We start from the raw sequence: 26509 nt of genomic DNA on the forward strand, positions 1-26509 counted from the left end.
ATACAGGTTCACTATCAACGCTTAAAGATGGATGATCGCCTCTCTGAAATATACTTCAGACCGATCCGAAGATGAGTGTCCTCTTTAAAAGAAGAACTCCTGCCATTTTCCTGTACTAGGATCTTTGCTGTCTAATCTCTCGGTCCAATCACATCTGCCATTCGGCGGTGACGGTCGTGGGTCCCGTAGGTGGAGACGGTTAAGCGTTCACCGCAATAATGTCTTGATAGGTCATAACACCTTGAGCTGATCTTGTAGTACCCAGTGACGGGCAACTTTCACGCTTGCTGTGCGACCTAAGACAGGGAATCGGGGCCTTCCCAGAGACGGGTAAGCATCGCAAGGGCTGTGAACGACCTAAGACAGGGGCTACTTGATTCCCACTGGCATGCAAAAAACAAAAGAGGGGGACTTGTTGGCAGCAGGTCCACCCTGGCCCCTGGAGCCCTACCTCCACTAGTTTGTTCTGCATGCCAGTGTGGCCAGCTCACAAGGCCATGGCGAACTTGCGGTTTTTCTGTTCCTGCTTGTCCGTCTGAGACATATGTATCCCACGGGAATGCCTTGACCTTTTCTGGTCTGATGGACTTATTGTTAAGGGAGGTTTCGGTACCTGACAATAATAGATGTTGAAACTAAATTTCTCCCCCCTCCCTCCTGCTTTTGGGTAGTTTTCCACTTCTGCTGCTTGGGGTATAAAAAAGGTGTGTTAGCAATAAAGAGTATTGACTCCTGGATGAAGAACCTTGGTGTCCTGTGTGTCTTTTAACCTCGCCGTCCCTCGCCGGACTCGGCTCCCTTGGCCGGACGCGGCAACCGCTAAAGCAGCCATTCCACCATTAGTAGGCCAGCAGCTTTTGGGTCTGTGATGGACTAGTGGATGCCCTGTTCATGTGCCCACTTCCATACTTCCTTTACTGAAAATTGAGACCTTTGGTTCAAGGCAGGATTATACTAATCTCATATCAGTGGAGCAAATGCTCTGTGAGCCCTTGGTTACCGATGTTGGCTGAGGCTCTGCTGCTAAGAAAGGGAATACTAAATATGGACCATCAACCACGAATATGTTGTTTTTAATTTAAACTTTTATTTTTGAGATAATTGTACACACACATGCAGTTGTAGGAAACATGGGTATGCGACACTTTATGATGGACTTGAGTTTAGAGAAATGATCCTCAGGCCATTTTGTTTTTTTGTGAACATCACAGAGTATACTTACACAAACCTAAAAGGCATAGCCTACTACACATCTAAGCTAATTGGTATAGATTATCATTCCGAGGCTGCAAACTGGTGAAACTACTGAACAATACAGACAATTGTAACATACTGGTAAGTACTTGTGTATCTAAACATAGAAAAGCTACAGTAAAAATACTAGGCAACAGAAATTTTTCAGGTCCTTTATAATCTTTTGGGATCACAATCATATACACAGTCTGTTGTTGACTGAAACATCATTATGCAATGCATGACTGTAATATGGAGTAATTCCCCCCCAACACCTGCCACCTTTACCCAGTTTCTTTCAACAGTAACATATCACAAAACTGTAGAACAACTTTACAATTAGGATATGAACATTGATACAATTGTCCAAATTTATGCAGATAGCCACAATTTTACTTATCCTTTGTGTATGTGTGTTTGTTCTATCCAATTTTTCACAGGTGTGAGTTTGTATCCATCACAAAGAACAGAACAGTTTCATTCCCACAAGGATCCCTGTGTTGGTCTTTAATAACCACACTGGCCTACCCCTAGAACCACTAATATGTTCTCCATTTCTAAAATTTTGTCATTTAAAAAATGTATTATAGGTCCTGGGGTCACAGCTCAGTGGTAGGGCACTTGCCTAACATGTGTGAGGCCCTGGGTATAATCTCTAATACTGTAAAAGAAAAAAAATTATAAATGGAATCATGTAGTATACAACATTTTTGGAACTGGCTTTTTTCCACTCAGCACAATTTCCTGAAAATTCATCCAAGTTGTTGTGTTCATCAGTAGGTCATTCCTTTATATTGCTGGATATTCTATGATATTCCACTAGTTTAACCATTCATCCACTAAAGAACATCTAGGCTGTTTCTAAGTTTTTTTAAAAATATATTTTTAATTGTAGATGGACACAATATCTTTATTTATTTATTTTTATGTGGTGCTGAGGATTGAACCCAGTGCCTTACATGTACTAGGCAAGCCCTCTACCAGCCCATTTCCAAGTTCTGAGTTGTTATAAATAAAACTTCTATGAACATCTGTGTACAGGTTTTTGTATGAACATAAGCCTTCATTTCTCTGGAATAAATGCCCAGGAGTGCACTTGCTGGATCACATAGTAATTGAATGTGTGGTTTTTATTAAAAATTTTTCAAACTGTTTTCCAGAGTGGGTGTACCACCACTCTTACCAACAATGTCTGACTGATTCATTCTCCCAATCTTCACCAGCATTTGATGCTGTCATTACTTTTTTATTTTAGTGTGTAATATCTCATAGCTTTCCTTTGTATTTCTCTATTGGCTGATTATATTGAATATCTCTTCATGTGCTTATGTGCCATCTGTATATCCTCTTCAGTGAAATGACTTCATAGCTTTTGCCTTTTTTAAAAATTGATTTTTTTTTTAAACATTGAGTTTTAAGAGTTCTGTATGTATTTTAGATATCAGTTCCTTTGTTGGATATGTGCTTTGCAAATATCTTCTCCCAGTTGTGGCTTGTCTTTTCATCCTTTCCTAGGGTTTTTCACTGACTCAATATTTTTTTTTATTTTGATGAAGTCTAATGTATCACATGTTCCATTTATGAATTATGCTTTAGTTTAAGTCTAAGAACTCTTTACCTAACCCTATAGCCCAGAATTTTTTTTTTTAAGTTTTATGACTTTACATTTTACCTGCAAGTCCATGATCCATTTTAAGTTCATGGAATATGTTTTAATCTCAGACAAGGAAAACCATTAACCCTTCCAGGGTTCCCAAATGCCATCAGCTTGCCACAAAGTGGCTGATTGTCTCCTTAAAGGATGGTACTGTTTTGGGGGCTGAGTAACAGTTTCTGTTTCTGGCAGGTTTGATTTTCTACTCTTTCCCCTTCCAGGCCCCTGACCAGTATAGCCATTCACAATGGCCTATGAATCTCTGTGTATTTTTTTTACCTCATGTGATATCTCTTTCCTCATCAATACATGACAGATGCACAAAAGCTTTGATAGGAAGATATCTTTCAGGATTGAAATGAAATGGTCTGTAATGCAGTACAAGTCCAGCCTGGCTTTCTCCTTCTTTTTCAGACATTCATAAGAGACCACTCATGTGGCCAAAGGTGTGATCTGAGGGACAGGTGGCAGATGATATGGGTGTCTGGAAGCTACACTGTCTTTTCCAACCTACTCTTAAAATCAACACACCTTCACTACTATCCAGATGGGAGAAGTAGTCATAACCCTTACCAGACTAAACTTCCATGTTTTTGTGTGTGAATGGCAAGGTCACAATGTAGAAGTATATGTAAGATTGGAGCTACTGGGCCATCTTTGGAAAATATCATCTGTCAGGGTCTCTACTCTGCTACTCAGAACTTGAATAATTCTCAGCCCTAATATGAGCTTTAAGAATTTTTTGGTTTATAGCTTCTCAGTAATTGTTTCCTGGGTAGCTGTTCTTTGATTAGCCTTGTGCAGTACCCTGTGCATGCACAGACTGGTGATCAGCCAAAGACTCAACAGTTTGCATGGAGCTTTCTCTCCATGCAGTTCCTTCCTCTTTGGCATTTTATTCAGCCAAATTCCCCCCAAAACCAGTCTCTATCTATCTCCTCAACCACTCAAACCCCTGGGTTCTGTTTGGGTTCCCCCTTTGGTTCAACAATCTGAAAAATGACTCCACAACTGTGAGCTTGCCTCATTTGTTTCCCTCCCTCAGGGATCACAGGTCTGTACTATCCCTGGCCAGTCTGGAAATCATTGTTTTGTATCTCTGATCCATTTTTTCAGTTGTTTATAATGACATGGTAAGTCCTGTATCAGTTAGTTACTCCTCTTTGGTAGAAGCAAAGCCTGAATACAATTTGGAGATAAAGCCAAAATGTTTTGATTATGAGTTGGTTGCACATTGTGAGACAGAAAGATGTGTTAGGGATGACCAAGTCTTTGGCTGAAACTGGGAGGGTGGCATTGCCGTAAGCGGAGGTTGGATCAGATTTTTAATTGGGGGGAGGGTTAAAATTAGGAGTTTAGTTTTAAACATGTTAAATTTGAGATGTCTGTGAAACAATCAAGAGGGAATGTCAACTTTTCTGATGAATAAACAAATTAGGAGTTCAGTTAAAAGTCAGGCTAGACAAATAAAATCAGGAATTTCAAGTCTGAGTATGGTACCCAAAGTTGAGAGTCTGGATAAGATCATCAAAGACATAAGGGTAGGTAGAAAAGAGAAGACCAAGGACCAATATCTGGGGTATTGCAATATTAAGTATTTGGGGAGATGAAGAAGAACCCTTGAGTTGTTTGTGTCAACTCCCTCACTTAATCTCTTATTCCCAAGATTCTACCCCATACTACCTGCTCAATGAGCCATCACTGGCCATTTTTCTGGCACTGACTTCTGCTGACCTGTTTTTTTTCCTGTGGCCACCTACGTCAGGCCTGACAGATCAGTCCCAGAACTTGAAAACTTCTTTAGACAATCCAAATCCTCAGGATCTTCTGAAGTCATTTAAGTTTCATCTGGCTCTGTCAGGACTGATTCTTCTGCCAAAATATAGGGTAGGAATAAGGCAATGGTCTCTGACTTCCAGAGTGAGCAATACCTTGGCCAGAACCCTTTACTAGTCTTTGATGATACCTTTCATGTTGAGGGCTCTGAAAAAGAGGAAATATCAGATTTACCACCCTAGACCAAATGAGTGAACTTTTTTCTTTTTGGCCTCAGATTCTGTCCTGGATAATGTTGCTACATGGATAGATGTATCCATGTTATTGACCTCAAAAAATTAAATATACATTCCAAACATCCCGAGTTTTCTTATAGTAATTAATTATTGACCTAATACTAGTAATAAATGTTGGCATAATTCATCCAATCACACACCAAAAGGCCTATATAAGGTTATTCTTCATAGTGCTATTTATAAAATTAAAAATATTAGAAATTAGAAACTACCTACACGACTAACAATAAAGGACTGAGTAAATAAGATATAGTACATCTATAACATGCACTCATTGAAATAATTTTGCAAGTACAGGGAGATGTTTATGATATATAGTTGATTTACTTTTTTTTTTTTTTACTTAACATTTTAACCAGCCATTCAGTGTGGTATGAAAGAGTACTTTAGCACAAGTGAATTTGAGAACTCCAGGCCGTGATCTCCAGTGATTAATGACTAGGTGGAGAAAGATGAGCCTGCAAAGGAGGCTGAGCAAGAGTGGGCAAAGATATAGAATTGAACAAAAATGGTACTATATCATGAGACAGGGAAGATTTATTTTTTCCTTTTTAAAGAAAAAGAATGATCATTCAATCATTTGACAGTCTCAATGCTGAAGAGCTAAGATGAAGACTTGTTATGTTTTGAATATCCACCAATAAGCTCATGTGATAGAAAATGCAGGAATGTTCAGAGGTTAAATGATTACATTATGAGAGAACTGTAACTGAATAGTTTTTAAATATTAATCTACCATCCATTTGGTAGATCAAAAGTTTGAATGGATTACTGGGTGGTAAATGTAGGCAGGTAGGGGTGGCTAGAGGAAGTAGATCATTGAGGGCATGCCCTTGGGGATTATTTGCCCTCTCTCCCTCCCTTTCTCTCTCTCTGTTTCTTGGCTGCCATAAATTTACAGCTTTCCCTTACCACACCCTTCTGACATGATCTTCTGCCTCATTTTGGGCCCAGAGCAATGAAGTCAGCCAACCATGGACTGAACCTCTGAAACTGTGAGCCCCAAATAAATTTTTCCTCCTCTAAGTTGTTCTTGTCAGATATTTTGGCCAGAGTGATGGAAAGTTGAATAACACAGGACCAAAAGGTGACTCCTGCATGAAGCAACACTAATGTCACTGATGACCATTGCAAGAGCTGTTTCAGTAGAGCAGTGAGAACTGAGGTTCGATGTAGTGGGTTGAGGAGTCAGTGGGAGGTCAGAGAGTAAAACTAGGGAGAAAAAAATGTTTTTGAGAATTAGAGTATGTAGAGGAAGAAATAGGTGATAGAGAAGGATGTATGTTCAGGACACTTTTTTAAAAAATTAGAATAGGGGTGGGCTTCTTTAAACATAAGATGTATCACTAGAGAAGGAACAAATTTAGAGAGAGATAATTTAGAGTTTATGAAACTTAGTTTGTAAAAAGGTGGTAAAGAAAAGGATCTAGAACACAAGTCATAGCATTGGTCTTGGTTATATAGTAGGAAACGAAATGTTTGAATTGTAACAGCAAGAAGGAAGAATGAGAATATAGGGAGGTTTAAGCACTTGGAAACACAAAGGAAGAACTCAAAGACCTTTGTGGAGAGTAAGTCGGGAGGCAGGAGGACCAGAGGCCTCAGGAGCATGGAGAAGGGTTGAGATGGTTGTTGTTGATAGTAGGAGTGTAAGCCACAAGAGAAATGTAGTACAATTTTCAAGTACCTTTTGGTCCCATGTGGAGTTGGTGACCCTGAATTATGGCAGAATACATCTGACTGGTAGGGTGATTATCTGAGTGCAGACAAGAAGGAAGCAGACAGTTTGATCCTGGGGGTGGGGGTTAGCCAGACAGGAGAGATGAAAATTTCTCCTTACTACTTGGAGGCCTGGGGAGTTGGGCCTGGGCCAGCTGCTCAGCTTTTCTGTAAGTCTAGCCAGAAGGCAACAGGAAGAGAGGGTGGCTCTTTTGTTCCCACTAAATAAGTTTCCCTGAAGCTTCACCTTCCAAACCCCCTGTCCCTGAGACAGCTGGCTCTTTGGTAGCCTGGCAAATTCCCCATGTAGACAGAGCTCAGTCTCTTGTACTATTTGCTATTTCTGCAGGCTTGTCAGGAACAATCTTTTCCAGTCTTTAGAAAGGTCTTTTTATATGTGTTCCATCTTGATCCATACTGTGCTTGGGAGTACATGAGAAGGACAGGGGTTGGTCCCCCCAGGCAGGTCACTGTTAAGGTCTAGTAAGGACAAAACAGCCTTCTTTAGTGCTTCCAGCTCACTTGATACTCCAATGCCAACACTGCTCATAAGAGGCCACAGGGCTTCTCTTTCCTCTGGCCCTTGGCTTCTGTGGGAAGCAAAACAGAATGGAGACACTCATTTTTCTCAGCTCTGGGCTCTTTACCCAAGAAGGAAAAACAGGGCAGCCAAGTTATAATTTTTCAGTATGTAACATCTTAACCTGGTTGCTGGGCCAGAGTTGGCACTGGAAAGGGAAGGGCTGGAGGAGGAGGATGGAATAAGTGGTAGAATCAGATTCTAGCTCAGGCACTGGCCTTAGTTATAGCTTCTGCTGCTTGGGTGGACAGAGGATAGAGGCCAAGAACAGGGGTGAGCTGCTGGTGATTCTGCTAAATAATGGGAACTGTTCCCAAAGCAAGCCAGTCACCTAACTCCCATCCTGATACATACAGCCCAACGAGGAGAGGCCAACCTGTGCATTCTGTGTGCCCCTACTATTTCTGGCCAGGGAGAACCATTTAAATGAAAAGCCACTGTCTAACTGAAAAGGATTGGCCACTTGCCATCTCAGGGCCTGTTACTTCACCTACAACTTAAAAACTGAACAGGATGATTTCTAAGGCTCTTTTGACCCTATTTATCTATGATTAGCCTGAAATTATATCAGATTTTAATTGCTTCATGGTCATTAGATCCTAAAGGTCTTAACATATGGATGATAAGTACAGTCCCAGCACTGGTCCCAGGGTTATGGAGGAAGAGCATAATTTGAGAGGGCTTTGCTTTAAAGAAAAAGTTGAGTCCTGATGACTCTTGACTCTACTTTGTGGGCTTGTCTCCTCAACTGCAAAATGAGACTCTGAAGGCTAGAAGTGCTTTAAGATCCAATTCTGGTTCTATGTGCTGAATGTCTCTGTTCTCCAGCAATTTTGAGCCCCATTGTATAAATTTACTGAGCTGTCAATTGTTCACAGTGCTCGAGTAGGACATTGTCCTTGTTCTCAAGGAGCTTACAATGTATTTAAAAAAAAATAAGTCATGTGCATAGGAAAAGATAACTAGCATACAATTCATACATGACTACACGAATAATAGACACCATAACTCAGGATGGCTCTCTTTGACATGTTGCTGGCTGGAGGAAAACATGCATCGGCCATGTCTAGAACTTTCCTCACCCATGGCCTCTTACTTTGTCAGCTCTCAGAAGGGGCATGGTGAGGAGTCAGACACTCTGGGTTCACTTTTGGGTTCACCACTGACCTTTAAAATGGGGATAATAAAAAACTCCCTTGCAGCACTGTTGTAAAAAGATATTCTCCATCCAAAGCATTTAGCAAATACCTAACACATGGTTAGTGTTCTATAATGATCCCTTTCCCACTCCAACCCCTAAAGAAGTCCAGCTGTGAGAATGTGACAATGGAAGGCTCCAGTAAAGTTGGCTTGATTTGACTTGACCCTGGTTCAGTGCAAGACCATCCAGTTGGAAGTCTAAGGCCATGTCTAGGTGGAACCCACAGTCACAGAGGTATAAGGAAAGGAACATTGTCTTCCTGTTTTAAAGATGATCCCTGCTGCTTCCATAAAAGATCCAGGTGTAGATGGTGGAGTTTGGTCAGGATGAAAGAAGATCTATACACCAATCAAAAAATGTTGAGGATTAAAGATGAGAAGGAGCCAGAGAATAGGACCAGAACAGGACCTGGAGCTTGCCCAGGGTACATAAGAGTTAATTCTATCTGCAGTTAGTGTGGAATCTTGCTTCCTTTGTTGAATCTAGTTGTTTAGTTTTAGTAATTACCCAAACTTCTAGAGTTGTTAAAAGTTCAGAGTCACAAGTTCACCCAAGATGAGTTTGGAATTGAACTGATCATAGATGATATAGACCTTAAAATTGTCTTCCTTTAACTCAGTTTATGACATGAAGAGACCTTGAAGCCATGACTGAGTCCTGAGTGTGGACAGCAACTGAATTGATCTCTGTAAGGAGATACATACACAGTGCCATAAAAGAGGATGCTGGCACCAATTTTGTGCCTGTGCTTGTTAATAATGGTTAAGAGAAGCTCAGGCCTTATGGCAAACAGCACTTGGCACAGTGTCTGGCACTCAGTGGACATCAAACGTTTTTGATAAATGAATAAATGTGTGATATACACTCACATAATTCAGATTCATTTCTTTAAAAATGGGGATATTATAATCACATGCCTTCCTCCATGTATATAGTTGATATTCCTGATTCACTATTAAAGGCCATTCACCAGGCTTGGAATATACCTCAGTTGGTAGAGTACTTGCATAAGGCCCTGGGTTCAATCCCCAGCACCACCAAAAAAAAAAAAAAAAAAAAAAGAAAGACTATTCTCCTTGCTGGGAGGCTGAGATGGGAGGATCATGAGTTCAAAGCCAGCCTCAATAAAAGCGAGGTGCTAAGCAACTCAGTGAGACCCTGTCTCTAAATATAAAATAGGACTGGGGATGTGTCTCAGTGGTTGAGGGTTCCTGAGTTCAATTCTTGGTTATCTCTCCCCCTCGCTCCCCACAAAAAGGCCATTCACCTTTGTATTATGTGGTGTGATCTGGGCTCTATGCCTGGCCCCATATGACCTCAAATAAATGACCAATACTCTTTCTCGCTCTGTTTAATCTGAAAAGGAGGTTGAATTGGGCACATGGTAAACCTCTTTTCAGATCTGAACTTTTGAGATTATCCTGTGGTTCTGAGATGAGAGGATGTGCACAGTGAGTTCAACCTCCTAGGGACCAAGCTCATGGACCTTGTCCTAGCAGCACTGTGCTGGAGCTACATTGGCCCGTGGTAGTTGAGCCAGGCACCCCAATCGCAGGAATCACCCCCCAATCGGCTTCATAGTATCCACAAGATTGTAGCCCCTCTCCGTATTCTTTAGTTTGTATTTCTGTATTTACAGTACTAGGGTTTGAATCCACGGTCTGACACATATTGGGCAAGTGCTTGCCATTAAGCTATATCCCCAGCCCCCTCTCCACACAATTATAAGCAACAATCTTGTGTTTAAATGAAGAAACTTAAAGAGTGACTTTTTTCTGGTGTGTCCCTAGATCTCAAAGATTTTCAAAAATGCAAACAATCCCTAAATAGATAAGAACCCCCTGAGCATTTCAGAGGACAAATGGAGAAACTTAGGCTTCCAACACTATTGCACTTAATCTGATGAATAAGCCCCAGTTGCAATAACAGGGAAAACGAATGAAATTCAGAACAAAGGTCTAAGCATTTCTGTAAATTAACTAGTTAAGAAGGGTGAGTCTGAAACCTTCCGGATGGATCAACTACAAAGAAAAACATCAGAAATTCTGACAGCAGGACAGTAATCTTTGAATCTTTGGCTGAATAGAATTCAACCCAGTTGGGATTACCATGGTGAGTTAGAAAGTTCCCCTGAAGTAATGATGTTCATTTCCTGAGAGTAATGTCCCAGACTGTCACAGAGAAGGGGCCCATGCTTATAGCCATAAACGATTTGAATTTTCAGCTGGTACAAACCAGCTGAAACAGAGGCAAACAAGTAGAGGGTTACCAGCTATAGAGGCAAAAACTCTGCCAGGTTCTAATCACTGCTGTAATGTAAAGTTCATACAATTCAGTGAAAACCACTTAATCCTTCTGGATTCCAAATTCCCTTATCTCATAATGGTATTTAATATGAGAGAAATTGAATTCCTAGGAAGAAATCCCAAGGAATTTATAGGATTTACTTTTCAAGAATGGTATATAGGAAATTAAGATATTATTGGAGACTCGGAGGCCAGACTTGGGGGACCTGAATGGGTTTAAGGAAGATTAGAGGGTTAAGGCAAGCAGACCTACTATTCATGAGCCATGAGTATCTTCAGGGCAGTCTTCAGATCTACCTGTTCAGCAGAAATTAATCCAAAGACTTTTCCTTAAGGTTTTCAGGGTCAGTTAGCTAATTTCCAGAACAATGCTCATGGGTCACAGGTTTGACCTTTGTGTTTATGCGATGACTAGTGTCTACTCCGTAGTAGACTGAGCCCTAGCCATAGCCATCAGAGACATGTGTATCACTGGGGACATAACAGGGGATTGCTGGGAGAGTTATTATGGCATCTCTGCCTTTGGAAAGCAGCTCATGGTACAGTCTGACACACTCCATCTTGGGTTTGGAACAGAATGTTTGCATGTCTCTGTCACTTTATAGTAATTTTAAAAGAACATGTGAGCAGAGAAAGAAAGCAGGGTTTACTCCTAGGGAACTTCAGGTTGAGAAACTAGCCCAGTTGGGATGACCAATTAGACTGACTAAGTGAGTCTCCTTCAGGAAGAAAGGACTCAGAATCCCGTCTCCTCCCTCTCAGGTCCTGCCTCTTTGGGCATCTCAGCAAGTACTCACAGGGCTGGTCATCTGGGTTGCCAGTGAGAGCTGTCACCAAGGATCAGGCACATAGAACTAGAGAGCTGTGCCTTTGACGACAGCTCCCAAAATAAGGTGCCAAGCCCTACTTCTCACTTTCCCCTTGTGCCCTGGGCACTGCTGGCACTGTCTTTGGAACCATTACTCAGCAGCCTGAATGCAGAAATAGGGCGCTGAACTGACTCAGGAGGCCCTGGCTCCTTCCTGGGGCAGGGTCCTGCAAATGTATATTCAGTACTGCAGTGGGGGGGCCCAGGAAGGGCTGTTGGGGACAAGCCCTGGCCTCCCACTCCCTGCAGGGCAATATCCTGTTACCAGGACAGCACTTCCCAGTTAATGCTCTCTGGGCTTTTGCAGGTTCTCTATGCCCCTGAGCTGCATGGCACCCTTCCTCATTCCTACATCCTTTCACCACACATTCCTTCAACTTCTCATCCTAAAGGAAAACCTGCACCCCCTGGCTTTCCAGTGTTCTTCAGGTCAGGAGAATATACTGCAGTGCTCCACTCTCCTGTCATTTCTTCATACCCTAGCTTCTCCACCCTGTTCTTCAGCACACCATTCCATTATTTTGCCATCCCTGTCCACTCAACTGTCCCCTGGTTTTCAGCCCACCACCTTCTTGCCTTCCTCAGTGGCTTAATAGCTGACTCACAGCTTTCCTGGCCACTTCATTCCCTACCACCTGTTTTTAACCCTTCTCAGACCCTGGCTTCATACTGCTTTTTTTTTTTTTTTTAAACTTCGAATGACCCAAAATTCTGCTCAACCTGTCCCTGACTGTGATACTTTGGACACAGGCATCAGATGGCCCATGCTATCACAGTCCTACTCTCACCATAACCCACTGAACTATTTTTACCTGTCTGCCTCAGGTACTTATTTCCCACCTGCTTTTCCTTCTTGAAATCTTTAGTTGAATCTTCATATCTGGTTGGGACCCCTTGGCTTCTTGTGGACCCCCCATGCTTTCATTCTTCCCTAGGTCCCTCCTTGATGACTTCCTACCTCGGGTGCTCCCTGTTTCCTTTGGCTGTGCTCTCAGATTCCTGAGCAAGGCTAGAAATGTACAAGCTCTCTGGTGCCTCAGCCCTTGCTCATTCCATTAATACCAGGTGTGTCCGGCTCTTTTCCCCACTGTTTGCTCTTAAGGTAGGGATGTTAGTACCCCAGAATAATTAATTATGCTATTATTAGCTATTGTTGTTAATCTCTTACTGTGCTAATTTATAAATTAGATTTTATCACAGGCATGTGTGCCTAGGAAACCATACACAGGTTCAGGTAATACAGGCATTCATTTAGGTCATGGTGTATATTCCCTATGGATGGGGCCGGTGTGGGGGGGGCTATGGCGTTACTTTTCTCATTTTTCCATGATGACACTGGTACTCAAAGAGATTAAGTAACTTGTACAAGGTCACAGAATCAGGGAATGGCAAAGTCAAGACGAGGAAATCTGGGTTGAGACACTGTACTATGTCTCATCATCACAACTCTGTGAAGTTTATTATTTTTTTAAGAGCAGCTTAACAATCTTTTTCCTTGGTCCTAAGCAAGGAACCCAAGGCCTCCCACATGTCAAGCAAGTGCTATACCACTGAGCTACATCTCCAGCCCTTTTTTATTGTGAGACAGGGTCTCACTTTAGTGAAATTGTGATTCTCCTGCCTCAAGACTCCTGAGTAGTTGTGACTACAGGAATGCATCACTGCATCTGGCTCAGCAATCTTTTCAGTTATCCCTTGTTCATTCCTAATTGTGTGTGTATTTCACTTCTATTATTTCTGAAGTAATGCTTCAGAAGTCCTGGCAGGCTTCAGGAACCTCAGGGCATCCTTCGTTGTCCCTTTCTTTGTGGTTCAACTGTTATTAGCTCCCAGATGAGCTTCCCTCAGGACTTTCTGCATCATAACTCTAGATCCCTCCAACTGTTTAGCTAGGCAGCAGAGTTCCAGTCCCTACTCACCAGGGAAGGAAGATGTCACTGCAATTCTCATGAGGGTTATTTAAAGCCATTTCCATGTGAATTGGCTGTTATAGGACAGAACTTAAATACCTCCTCTGTCACTTACTAGCTTCTATTGGTAAATGATTTAAACTTGAAGAGGTTTAATATCTTTATTTATAAAAAGAGAATAATAATAATTCCCTAAGGGTTGTGGGTTTTTTGTCTCTCCTGTGATGTTGGGGATCAAGCCCAGGACTTTGTGCAGAGTAGGCAAGCACTCTACCTCTGAATTACATCTCCAGTCCACGAAGGTTGTTTAATTATTAAAGAGCCTAGATGTATACAGTCTGGCACATATTAGTCATCCTAAATATTTGTTCCTTTTCCTTCTCTTACTTGAACACATATCTGTGTCTATTCATTTTCTTCAGATGACTTCAAATACTTTTTGGGCGAATACCTTTGACTTTCTTATCTCTAACAAAATTTTCTCATTTACACTACAACTTTCTGAAAAATGAATTGGCACTTTTAAGGTAACAGCCTTTGTCAGAGTAGTTATATTTCTTCACATCTATTATAAAATAGTTGGAAATGTATTTTATATTATTTTCTATAACATATCGTGTAATATTTTAAAATACTCAATATAACATATTCTCTGTAAGACAAAATATCTTCATATATATGTGTATTTTTTCTTTTTTGATACTGGGGATTGAACCTAGAGTTATCTACTACTAATCTACATTCCCAGCCCTTTCAATTTTTATTTTATGGCATGGACTTTCTAAGTTGCTCAGGCTGGCCTTGAACCTGTGATCCTCCTACCGCCTGAGTAGCTAGCATTACAGGTGTGAACCACCACAACCAGCTCTAATATATATTGAGAGAATATGTTCTCTATATTATTTTAAAACATACATTTATTTGTGAAATCTTTTTTTGGGGGGGGGGGTGGGGGAGGTGCTGGGGTGTGATATCAGGGATTGAACTCAGGGGCAATTGACCACTTCCCCAGCCCTATTTATATTTTGTTTAGACAGTGTCTCACTGAGTTGCTTAGTGCCTTGCTGTTGCTAAGGCTGGATTTGAACTCATATCCTCCTGCCTCAGCCTCCTGAACCGCTGGGATTACAGGTATGCGCCACGGCGCCTGTCTTTCTTGTGAAGTCTTTTAAGTATTGTTATTAGTGCACTTTAGTTATACATAAAAGGGGGTTTCATTTTGAATAGATTCATACATTTGTGTAATATAATGTACTCCATTTCAATCCCTAGTACTTCTGTTTTCCCTTCCTTTCTCTCTTTCCTGTTCTCCTTCCTGTACTCTACTGGCCTTCCTTCTTTATAATGAATTTTTAACTGGTGCTTTAAAGATATAAAAAATTATAAAATATATGTTTCTTGTAGAAAATCTGGAAAATACAAAGAAATAAAATTAATAAGTGACTTGTGATTCTTACTAGTAATACGGTATATTTCAATACATGAGTATTGAAAATATAAACAAAATTAGCTATGATTCTGTGACTTCTTTTTATTATTTTGTGGTGTTAGGGATCAAACCCAGGACCTCCCACATGCTAGACAAATGCTCTAGCTCTGAGCCACATTTCTAGCTTTCATTATAATGTTTAAGCAAGGCATTTATAGGGCTGAGTGGAAGGAAAGCTTAAGTAGGAAAATTTGTGACCATTTCCTATAGGAAGTAGAGGAGGGTCTGAACTGGATCTTAAGAATGAGGACTTTTTTTTAAAGGCATAAGGTAGGAAAACTATTCCAGGTAGAGGAAGCACCTGAACAAAGGCAGGATAGTAAAGTATTAGGAGAATGGCTAGTAGATCAGGACTGGGATGCAAAAAAGTATGGGATACCAGAATGCACTTGACCAACCATCTATCTACTTTTGTGACTCTGAGCAAATTGGTCAACTTCCCCCAGACCCATTATTTCTATGGTTCGTTTCTGTCTCCATTTGTTGGTGGAACTTGAGAAAAGAAGATACAAGAGTGAGAAAGGATGCTGGGCACCATGGCACATGCCTGTAATCATGCTCAGCAATTTAGTGAGACCCTAAGCAACTTGGTGAGATCCTGGCTCAAAAGTGAAAAAATAAATAAATAAAAAGAGCTGGGTGGGCTGGGGTTGTGGTTCAGTGGTAGAGAACTTGCCTAGCAAGTGTGATATACTGGGTTTGATTCTCAGCACCACTTACAAATAAATGAATAAAATAAAAGTCTACCAATGTCTTAAAAAAAAAAAAGAGCTGGGGATATATGTAGTTTAGCAAAGTATCTGTCTCTGGGTTCAACCCCTAGTTAACCCCCAACCCCCAAAAAAGAATGAAGGAGAAAAGTGCATGATATGGAGCTTTAAATCTCCATTTGTTGGTCTACCCTGCTTACATGAAAATCCCAAACCCATGTTTGAACTACAGTATGATTTGCAGAAGGCACAGTTCTTTTTAAACTGAGTGAACATAGTGTATACATAGAGTCAACTTAGTTCATCCTTCTGCTTTGAGGGAATAGAATATTCTTCTTTTCCTTAGAAAGTATCAAGAAGATCCCACAGGCCCCCTAGTAGCTTATTCCCTTTGAATTAACTTTAATTATCAAGTTTATCTAGAATCCTTCCATGTTTACCTCTGACCTTTCTTCTCTAGAGAATTATCTGATTTCCATTCCTCTAAAAAAAAAAAAACTTTGAAAACATTGTGAAACATAAAATGTATACAGAAAAATGTATAAAATACAAATGTAAGCTATAATTACACAGCAAATACCCATATAACCACCAACCAAGACAAGAGACAGAAAAACCCCTATAAAGTCCCCCATATTACTTCCCAAGCACAACCTTCTAGAGGGAAACACTGTTTCGAATGATATTTAATAATAATCAGATCTTTGTCATTTACCATGTCCTTCAATGCTAGCTTAGTATTGTTTCCCTTTAACACTTGATCTGAATGAAATCATAACGGTACATATTCTTTCGTTTCTTGCTTCTTTTTGCTCAACATTCTGACATTTGTTCATATCATCACGTATAGCTAGTTCATTCTTTTTCCTCTCCTTCTTATACAGTGCTTGTTATGAGTAGTTTATAGTTTATTCATTCTACTGTGGACAACATTTGGATTGTTTCCAGTTTGGGGTTAGTATAACAATATTGCCCTGAACATCTTGGCTCATGTATCCCAGGGCCTGTACCTTAAAGAACTTTAACTTCTGAGCTTTTGCTCCTGTTTTTCCTTTACTTGTGCTTGTTAACCATCTGCTTGTGCTCCTATAATATGTTATCAGTACTGATTATTCCAGCTTCCAATCCTGCATATCCCCTTTTCCCTGTAGTTAACATGATTTCCTCTCCCAAGGAATAATTTTTTTCATATAATACTCAAGTAGGAAATCTATTTGTAACATTTTGACTGTTCTCTTTTTCTCCCTAGCAAACAAACCCAGGAGTGCTATACCACTGAGGGACATCCCAAACCTTAATTTTGAGAAAGATCTTGAGTGTTGAGGCTAAGGTGTTAAGGTTGGCCTTGAACTTGGGATTCTTTTGCCTCAGCTTCCCAAGTAGCTGAGATTACAGATATGCACCACCACATCAGGCCAAGTTATCTCTTTTGAATATAACACAAAATGGAAAGTACATGTTTGACTGATGCAGGGCTGGGGTCAGACCTCTTCCTGGGAGGCAGTACAGAATGGGAATTAGGACTGTGGGCTTTTGAATCAGACCAAATCTATAAACTGCCACTTATTGACTGTGTCCTTGGATAAGTTATTTAACTTGTGTTTTAATTTCCTTATCTATAAAAAGTGGGGATAATTATACCCTTTATAGGGCTATTTTGTGCACTACATCAACAATCTATAACTTTGATTATAAGAGTTTCATAAAGCCAAGTGTGATGGTACATGCCTATAATCCCAGCTATTTGAGAGGCTGAGGCAGGAGGATTGCCAAGTTTGAGGCTAGCCTGGGTAACTGAATAAGGCTCTGTTTCAAAATTAAGAAATTTTAAAAGGCTGGGGTATATAGTTCAGTGGAAGAGTGTTTGCCTGACATGCAAAAGAAAGCTCTAGGTTAAATCCCCAGTACTGCACTCCACCCCACCCCACCCAAATCATAAATTTGACTTTATGCAGGAAGAGGAAAGAACAGGCAGCATCCAGGAAACCTTCAGGTTTAGTGCAATGATTCTATATACCATGACTGGTACTAAACACTCAGTTCACCCCTCTTTGGGGGGTGGGTATGGCTAGCTAGGGTAGGCATGTGAGATGATACCTGTAGTCACAGAATACAGAGAGAAATAACTAGTCCATGTGAGAATAAAACCCAGAACCCCGGCTTCACACATACTCATATTTATTAGTAAAGAGGATGATACCACAGGATAATCCAAATCTCAAGCCACTCTAACCAGCAGTCTCTCTTTGTGCAATTCATTGTACAGAAGACTTGGCTAGAACAGAAACCATAGTTCCTAATCATCAAAGAAACCACATTCTAATTTTTCTTATCCTACAAGCTCTCCATGTACAATTCATGACTTTGTCACCTTAATTCCTTTGTTTTAGGAGATAATTTTCCAAAGTCAGATAATTACAGGTATAGCACTTTAAGGCTGATTATTTCATTACATAATTAGGGAGACGAGAAGTGTTTAACACAACCTCCTTAAGTTATTAATGTTTATTTCCTCGTCTTCTGGTCAACATATATATATATATTTTTTCCTTTGGGTACTGGGGATTGAACCCAGAGGTACTTTACCACTGAGTTACATACCCAACCCTTTTTTTGGGGGGCGGGGGGACAGGGTCTCACTAAATTGCTTGAAGTCTTGCTAAGTTGTGGAGGCTGGCCTCGAGCTTGCTATCCTCTTGCCTCAGCTTCCTGAGTTGCTAGGATTACAGATACATGCCACCATACCTGGCTCCAGTCAACACCTTTGTGAAGACATGGATGTTTGGACTCTTTAGTCTACTGCCTATAAAGCTTTCTAAATCCAAGAAGGCTTTTGAGGCAGTGACATTTCCAATCTGAAATTAATTGTTGGTCTAAATTTGGACCCATTAGAGAAATGCCAATGACCACTGGGTTTTAATTTTTTGTTTCTGAACCACTAGTAAGTATTTTACAGTCACATTTAATAAATCCTCTTATTATTCTTCTTTTAAAATAATTCTTGAAATGTTTGAGCCTATTGCAGGGGATGGGAAAAAAGTAGAAGTAAAATTAAGAGTGGTGCTGAATGATTATTGAGTGATGTGGTCTGACAATATTTGCTAACTCCATGTCAACATAGCCAGATGGTTTAGTTTTTTTGTTTGTTTGTTTCAGTAACATCATCTGGTAACATGTTGCTAAAGAAATGGGCTAACTGGTATGACTTTTAGACCTCAACTTTAAAAATAAGGAAAGCTTTCAACAGGAAAAAAAAAAGGCCTGTAACATTGGCACAAATTCATTGCCTATGGTGGCAAGATATATCATGGCAATAGTGCATGACATAGGAAACTGCTCACCTCATGGTGGTCAGGAAGTGAAACAGGAAAAGGTTGGGGTCCCAATATCCTCTTTTCCCCAGTGACCTAACTTCCTTCTAGTAGGCCCTACTTCCTAAAGATTCAGCCACCTTCCAATAGTGTCACCTCAGGGACAAAGTCTTCAATGCCTGGCCTTAAGGGGACATTTAAAATCCAAACCATAACATTTTGAAAAATTACAGGTACTCTAAGCAGCAACTGAATAAGTTCCTGGAGGGAATAGATTGCACCTAAAATAGCACTCGCTACTTAATAGCTGCTCACAAACAACTTCACTCAAGTGACTTAAAAAGCTGATCTGTTTCTCTTAAATGCTGACTTTTGCTTATTGAAGTGCCATAGATAAAGTGACTCCCTTGACAACTAAAAATAAAGGGAAGAACTCTTTGCAGACCAGGTGCCATTACCTGGCACCCAGGTAATGAATAAATGTTAGCTGAACCGAACTAGGCATTTTGAAATGTGCTATTGCTATTCATATTCGACAAAATGGTTTAAATACAAACTGTTTAGAATGGCAAAAGGGAAAGGGGCATGTGGCTAGTTAAGGAAATTAAAAAGAAATAGAGAATAAATGAAATATTAAAACTTTGAAATTAAAAATAAAGAACCTTGTTATATATGCTTGAAATCTTCTTTCCTGGCTTAGCAGGGAAGGGAGAGGGATGAGCTTTTAGGATCAAACAAGCCTATTCTTTAATCATATAACATCTCTTATTTTTGTGGCATGTGTTTGCTATAGGGAAACTGATATGAACAAGCTGCTTAACATGCTCAGGTAATTTTTTAAAGGCTGAATTTACCTCATATCATTCTTTTAAAACTTCTCAGCATGCATTCAAACATACCTCACAAATAAAACAGATTTTCTATCACTTAAGACAACAAAATGGTTACTGTGTAACAAGTTAGGCTTGTATTCCTGGCAACAGATCTAGTAAAGCATTAAACTCACCTCAAGTTCAACGAAATATTGTTTGGCCTACCAATAACTTCGAACCAATGAACTTAAAGGACTAATGCATAATGCAGGTTTCCCCATAATTTCCAAGGATTTCATGAATAAACTGGTTTTTCAGTAATATGGCATGATCCAAATGAAAGGCAAGCAAAGAATTACCATCCAAAAAGCAGTGAGATCTACTGATAAGCAATAGCTCAAATGGGCCTACATTCAGCTCTTAGAACAGAATTATGAAGCAGAAGCCACTTGTGCTCAATTACTAGAGAGGATATCAATTCAGTCTTTCCAGTACAGCATTCTCACCCAGTCTAGACACATGTAAACTGCTGCCTACACTATCTAGCTGTGGAACTGATTCTGTCAGACTAGATGGCCTTTCCTTTAAAAGGAGCGTAGAAGGAAATCAGACCCTCTTGAGACTAGGAAAAGCAGCAAAACAGACATATAGTACATGTGTCTGCAATGATAAGCTCTCAAGAAGATGTTCAATAGGCATATGACCTATGTAAGAACATGGCCAGTAGGCTAACTTTAAGTTGAGGGTTAAAGCAACACACACACAACTTAAAAGTGGGCTGTATTCATCCATATTGCATTTAAAGTTTTAAAAAAATGCCTTCTATTCAGTGTGTCCCAAAAGTCTCAGTGCAATTTTAAGATATTAGAGATGGGGATGAGTGTGGAAAGCTGACCCCTCTCTCAACCCCTAAAAGAAGGGTAGCTACAAGTGGTCTTGAGAAATTATCTAAAATGTGCAGCCCAAAATAAAAGAGACATTTTAAGGGGCTAGCCAACCTTCATGAAATTAAGTTAGGGGCCTCTGTTGAATAACCAAAAAGAAACTCTAATACAGAATCATAGTAATAGTGCTTGGAATGTGTTCAAATGGAAAAGTTTGGGCTGGAAATACTTGTTTAAGAAAAAAAACTACATCACCCCACCCTCCTTTACCGAGTAATCCAAGCCATCTTAAACTTTTATCATCTGACCACGCAAGATGTATTTCATTAAAAACTCTTTCAGTTTGAACTACATCATCTCCATGAGAATAAACAAATTTTATTCAATGAACAAGTAGAAGGGATTCTTGAATCCTACTATAGTTCTTTGGTGTGAACTTATAGTTTTCTGTAAAAAGTTCAGAAAAGGATTATCAGATAAAGTAAAAGGCTTTATTATTCAGGATCAGCTCAAAGTCTGACACTGACACAGGCAGGGATAATTATTATCTCATTACATTTGATCTTTGGCACCCATTTGAAGTACTAGTTTTCCAAGTGGGACATGTTACACCCAAAGGCTCTTGGCATTTTCTGACAGCCACGTTTACCCCAATTTCACTCCATAGTGCTGCCAGAAGATGTACAGAGACACAAACAAAATCATCTACTTTACTGATCCTTTTTCAAGGATTTCCCTCCATTCTCCCCACTGGTTTTCAAAGCAAGAGTTAGCACTGGCAGGCATACTTTCCTAACACTCAAAAATTAAACACCAAATATAAGCAGATTTCTTAAATACTCAGAGTTAAGGCTATGGTGTGCTTGGTTTTGACTTTCCTTTACTCTGACTTCTCTTTATTTTTTTCCATAGAGAATCTATATTTAACCTATGTGGTCCTGGTGGTTACAAGCTTACTTTACAATTGCAAAACAATCAAAGAGTATGCATTAAGAATAGTTTTTAAAACCATTACAAAAGTAGGAATAAACTCTACACAGTCCTCTTAGATACTAATAAAATGAATTTCTTGTAACTGGAAGGAGAATCCCTTCCAAGTACAGACTAAATTCATAAAACTTCTTTCCATGAGGGTAAAAAGTGGCAATATGTAAAATGATGGTTCATTTAAAAATAAACAACGCACAATTGTTTTAAGGGAAGAAATGTTAAGGATATTTTGCATATTATCTAGAGTTAGTTAATTCATTCTCTGTATTAAATATCCAGAGGAAGTTCCATGTTTTTTTGGCTCAGGGCAAGACTAAAAGGTTGTTGCTTTTATGAACATGAAGAGAAAGATTTCATTCTTCAGGTTCTTGATTTTTGGTTCAGAGCTATCATATTTTATAGAAATACCAATAAGAAATTGTTACCTTTTCTTTAATTTTTAAAAAGATGCAGCCCCTAATGCTGAGGAATAAACCTAAATTAAAGCCCTAGCTTTATTGTATGATTACTGATTTTATAAAACATCTTCTATTTAAATGGTTAGAATCACAAACTATAGAAAGTGATGTTGGGTGATAACATACATAGCTTGGTAAAAATAAGGGAAACTTAAATCTCATATGGTAGATATATTTGGGAGAAAAAAGATGAACCCTGTTTCCTATTGTTGTTCTCCTAGTTTCTCCAAAGAGTTGACATTTATCGCTGCATTTACATAAAGACTTTTAAAAACACTTAAACACTATAAATGTATTTATCTGAATATCACATTTTTGCACATATTTAAAGAAAACCACAAAAGCACAGTGAAAAGATTATATATTTCAAACAAAAGTATAGTTTTTTGAGGCAGGACAGATCCAGGGATATTCCATAGAGTCCTTTAGCAGTTGGCCTTCACAGACAGGCCTTCTGCTGTGACTGCCAGGCACTTTCTACTATGCAAGGAAGTTTCAGGATGACAAGAGACATGTCCTGTTTTGTGCCTCTATGAGTTGGGATGTTATTATTGTAGAGAAGATGCATAATTTTAAAAAGTAAAGACTATTCATTCAAAATGCTACAAAAATGACAAATTTACTTTATGAAATTTAAACACAGCACTTACTCTGAGGAAGCTGCATATACACTAGGTAGTATACCCGATTAGGTACATTGCTCAGAGTTGAAAGATTTTTCTCAAAAAAATGAAAGGATGGCAGCTTTCTTAAAGACCAGAATTATGAAGTCACTGTCTTTGCACCTTGTTTTAGTGGAATCAAGTTCAGTTAACTCACTCAGATTAGAATTTACAATTCTGTTGAGTGTTCAGGACTACAGAAGTCATCTTGGGACTTTCTATGGAAGTAGGTACAGATTTTCCTCATGGAGTTGGGAGTAATGGTAACCTAGAAGAAGAAAATTTAGATTTCAGAGACTTCCTAGGATAAAATCCAAAGTTACCTAGCACATTAGCACTAACTGTATATTAATTTAAGATGCCTAGAAATTTGACTATTTTAATAAGCCAGCTTTTTAATCCCAACTACTTTTGATGGCAATGTCTTTTTGGTTGATTTATAATGAAATAGTAAAATTTTAATAAATAATATGCAAGAAAAGCATAGATTTTTTTCATGTGAACAGAAAATATTTACCAGTTAAATCTCCTAAAAGGAATTGAAGTGGTTACAATTATTAACCTCTTTGAAATAAATGTAGCCTATAAACCAGACTATTCTATATTATCATTGTATAAAGAGAAAAAAATTATTGTATTATTTTTTGTGGTGCTGGGGATTGAACCCAGGACATTGTACATGCTAAGCAGGTGCTCTACCACTGAGCTAAATCCCTAGCCCAAATTCTTAAAAAAAAAAAAAAAAAAAAAAAAAACTTCAAAAAATTAATAAATGCAGGGCTGGGGATGTGGCTCAAGCGGTAGCACGCTCGCCTGGCATGCGTGCGGCCCGGGTTCGATCCTCAGCACCATATACAAACAAAGATGTTGTGTCCGTGGAAAACTAAAATAAATAAATAAATATTTTTTTAAAAAAATTCTCTCTCTCTCTTGTTAAAGTATACATATTAAAAGCTGTCAAATATTTCCGATTTGTTTTTTCTTAAATTATGGAATATGTTTCATGATAATGTGTACAGGATATGAATACTTACTACCTAGCTTACACCCTTTAAAAGGGCAGATGTTGCTGATCTTGATTCCTGGATTGGATTTCAATCATCCTATCACCTACTTCTAACACAGAAGAGATCATAAAGCACAGTGGAAACTTCCTTAACCCACATCCCCTTAACCTGCAAATTCACAGGCATTTTCTATTCCTTCTGACTGGTGCTTTTAGCTCACCTAATTTTCACAGCTTCTTTTGCGTCTACCATTTTAAGTCAATATGCTTTTCAAGGTTCTGCCAACAGTATCTGTTACTGACATTATCTATTTTAAATATTATGTCAAACAATGAAATTTGAGTCCTAAAATGGTAAGTAAAATTATGCTGCATTACTGAATATTTAAAAGAGTAGAAATAGGCGGTAAGAACAATGGTGTGGTCAAGATAACTAGAAAAAATTGGGGAGAAGTCATAAAAATCTAGGATTTGGTACTTTACTTGCTTTGTAAGAATCTAAACTTCACCTTAAATAACCATAAAATGTAATTACAAACTGAAAATCTACTTATGGATGTTGGCAACTTTCCCAAGAATATCAGCTATATTGACTTAAAAAAAAAAAAAAAGGACAGCATATCTATCTAATAGGAAAGGAGAGATACTTCTGAATTGATATTTGATATCCTGGAGCACAAGGAAGGGTTTAGCAAATCTGGCAACAAGACTGAGAATATAAACCTTGAGAGGAGGGATTTTAATGGAAGTAAACAGGATTGCCAGATACAATGACAGTATACCCAGTTATATTTCAATTTCAGATAAATAATTTTTGGGTAAAAAATCTGTAATATAAATAAGTTCCATGCAAAATTTGTACTGTATTTTTATGTGCTAAATTTGGCAACTCTAAGGATAAATTTGCTTTCTTTTCTTTTAAGCATTTTGACTTGAGATCTGTATCTGGCCCCTCTTCAAGTTAAGAAATATAACTTTTACATCACTTCTTACTTACCGGGCCTGGTGATGTCTTTCCACTCTGTCTCCTGGAATTGGGTGTCTGGGATGATGGACTTCGTGGAGATGAATTCTCAGCCTTGCGTTTGGCTGCCATGGCCAACAACCAGTTTTTATTCTCTGGGGAGCTATTTTCTTTGCCTACCACTTCAGACCCTTCTCCACAAGGTCTCAAAGGAAGAGGCAGTGTTCCACAGTTTTCTGTAGTATAAGGACTGACAGGAGAAGGAGGTTCTGAGATACTTGTACCAGCTCCTTCAACTTTGCTTGATTTGGTAGAACTTACAGAGTCCTTACTAAGGTCTTCCTGGTTACCAGTAAGGCAGCACAGATCCAAATGAAGATTTTCAACTTGGCCATCAAGCTCAGTCACACAATTGCAACTCTTCACACACTTTTGTTTCACACTCTCCAGACAGCTTGAGTCTAGCCGCCTCTTCACTCTATTTCTAGACTCAGAACAAGCATCTCCTTGGGATGACTTCTGGCTCACAGGAATGAGAGCTTTTCTTGGAGACATGATCTTTGTTTCAGAAGCAGGTGGAGTGATGGGTGGTGATGAGGAAGGTGTTCGGGTCACCCAGTTTCTAATTGACATCTTAAAAGATGAGAGTGGTTTGGGAGAGACAGAATTGACAGAGCCTCTTCTGCTGATGGGAGACCGGGTCTTGGCAGGAGGAGTTTTAATAGAGAATGTGGGAGTATTTGAAGGAAGAGGAAGGTCTCCAGCACAGCTTGGAGCACACGCTGCAGATGATGGGGAGGAAATAGACGGACTGCTCTTTACTCTGGGGACTTTGGCAGGAGTACTCTGGCTACTCGTTACTGTTACTGAAAAACGAAGAGAAGAACATGAAAATCAGAAAGCTAAATATTCTTACCAAGAAAAATTGCAGCTCATTTAATCATCCAAGGGTTGATTTGCTAGTAAGTTATATATGTCATTCGATTCCTACTACATATGCCCTTTTAGCATTTTCCTTTCCTGTCCTGCCAGCTTCCCAATTAGCCTGTTGTAAAACATACACTTTTAAAAACCTACAGAAAAATACAGGGGCTAGGGCTGTGGCTCAGCGATAGAGCACTCGTCTAGCACATGCCAGGCACTGGGTTCAAACCTCAGCACCACATAAAACTAAATAAATGAATGTCCAACTACAACTAAAAAAAAAAAAATATATATATATTTTTAAAAAAGCACAGAAAAATACAAAGAAAAATTTCAAAGCACCCAAGCATTTTTATATTTGTGTATGTGATATATATTATACACCTGATAACCTTAACAAGTAAGTGATGGAATTTCTTCTGGTCGAGATAAAAACTACCTTCATTCAGCAGATAAGGAAAGATGTCAGTTACAAATGATCTGCCCAGGTCACATAGTAAGTAATCATGCCAGGTTTTAAACCTGTGCATTTCTGTTGAAGAGCCCCTGTGCAGTGCCTCTTGCCTGCATCAATAAATAAAGAGTATATACAAGAATGCCAATGGTAGCTTCACATATGAAACTGAAATTTCATTAATAACCCCCCAGCTTAGTTTACAAATGATTATTTTCCATAAGTCAAAGAATGCCAAAGAACATTCAGACTCTCAATCCTTGCTATCTGTTAAACAAAATCAAACTTAGTGAACAGGTCTC

The 26509-nt window shown here is 39.2% G+C and overlaps 1 protein-coding gene across 1 annotated transcript in view; it reads right to left on the reverse strand.

Moving 5' to 3' along the window:
• Positions 1-1067: 1067 nt before the first annotated feature.
• Positions 1068-26509, reverse strand: part of Dtl (denticleless E3 ubiquitin protein ligase homolog) — a 62375-nt gene continuing 36933 nt past the window's right edge. Inside the window, exons 14-16 of the mRNA XM_015483671.2 lie at positions 24863-25695; positions 23017-23127; positions 1068-4870 (exon numbers count right to left, since the gene is read on the reverse strand). Coding sequence (XP_015339157.1) covers positions 23029-23127; positions 24863-25695 — 932 coding nt within the window. The 3' untranslated portion in view covers positions 1068-4870; positions 23017-23028. The remainder of the gene's footprint in view (positions 4871-23016; positions 23128-24862; positions 25696-26509) is intronic.

This window comes from Marmota marmota, unplaced genomic scaffold (assembly GCF_001458135.2).
Source record: "Marmota marmota marmota unplaced genomic scaffold, marMar, whole genome shotgun sequence".
Lineage (NCBI taxonomy): Eukaryota > Metazoa > Chordata > Mammalia > Rodentia > Sciuridae > Marmota > Marmota marmota.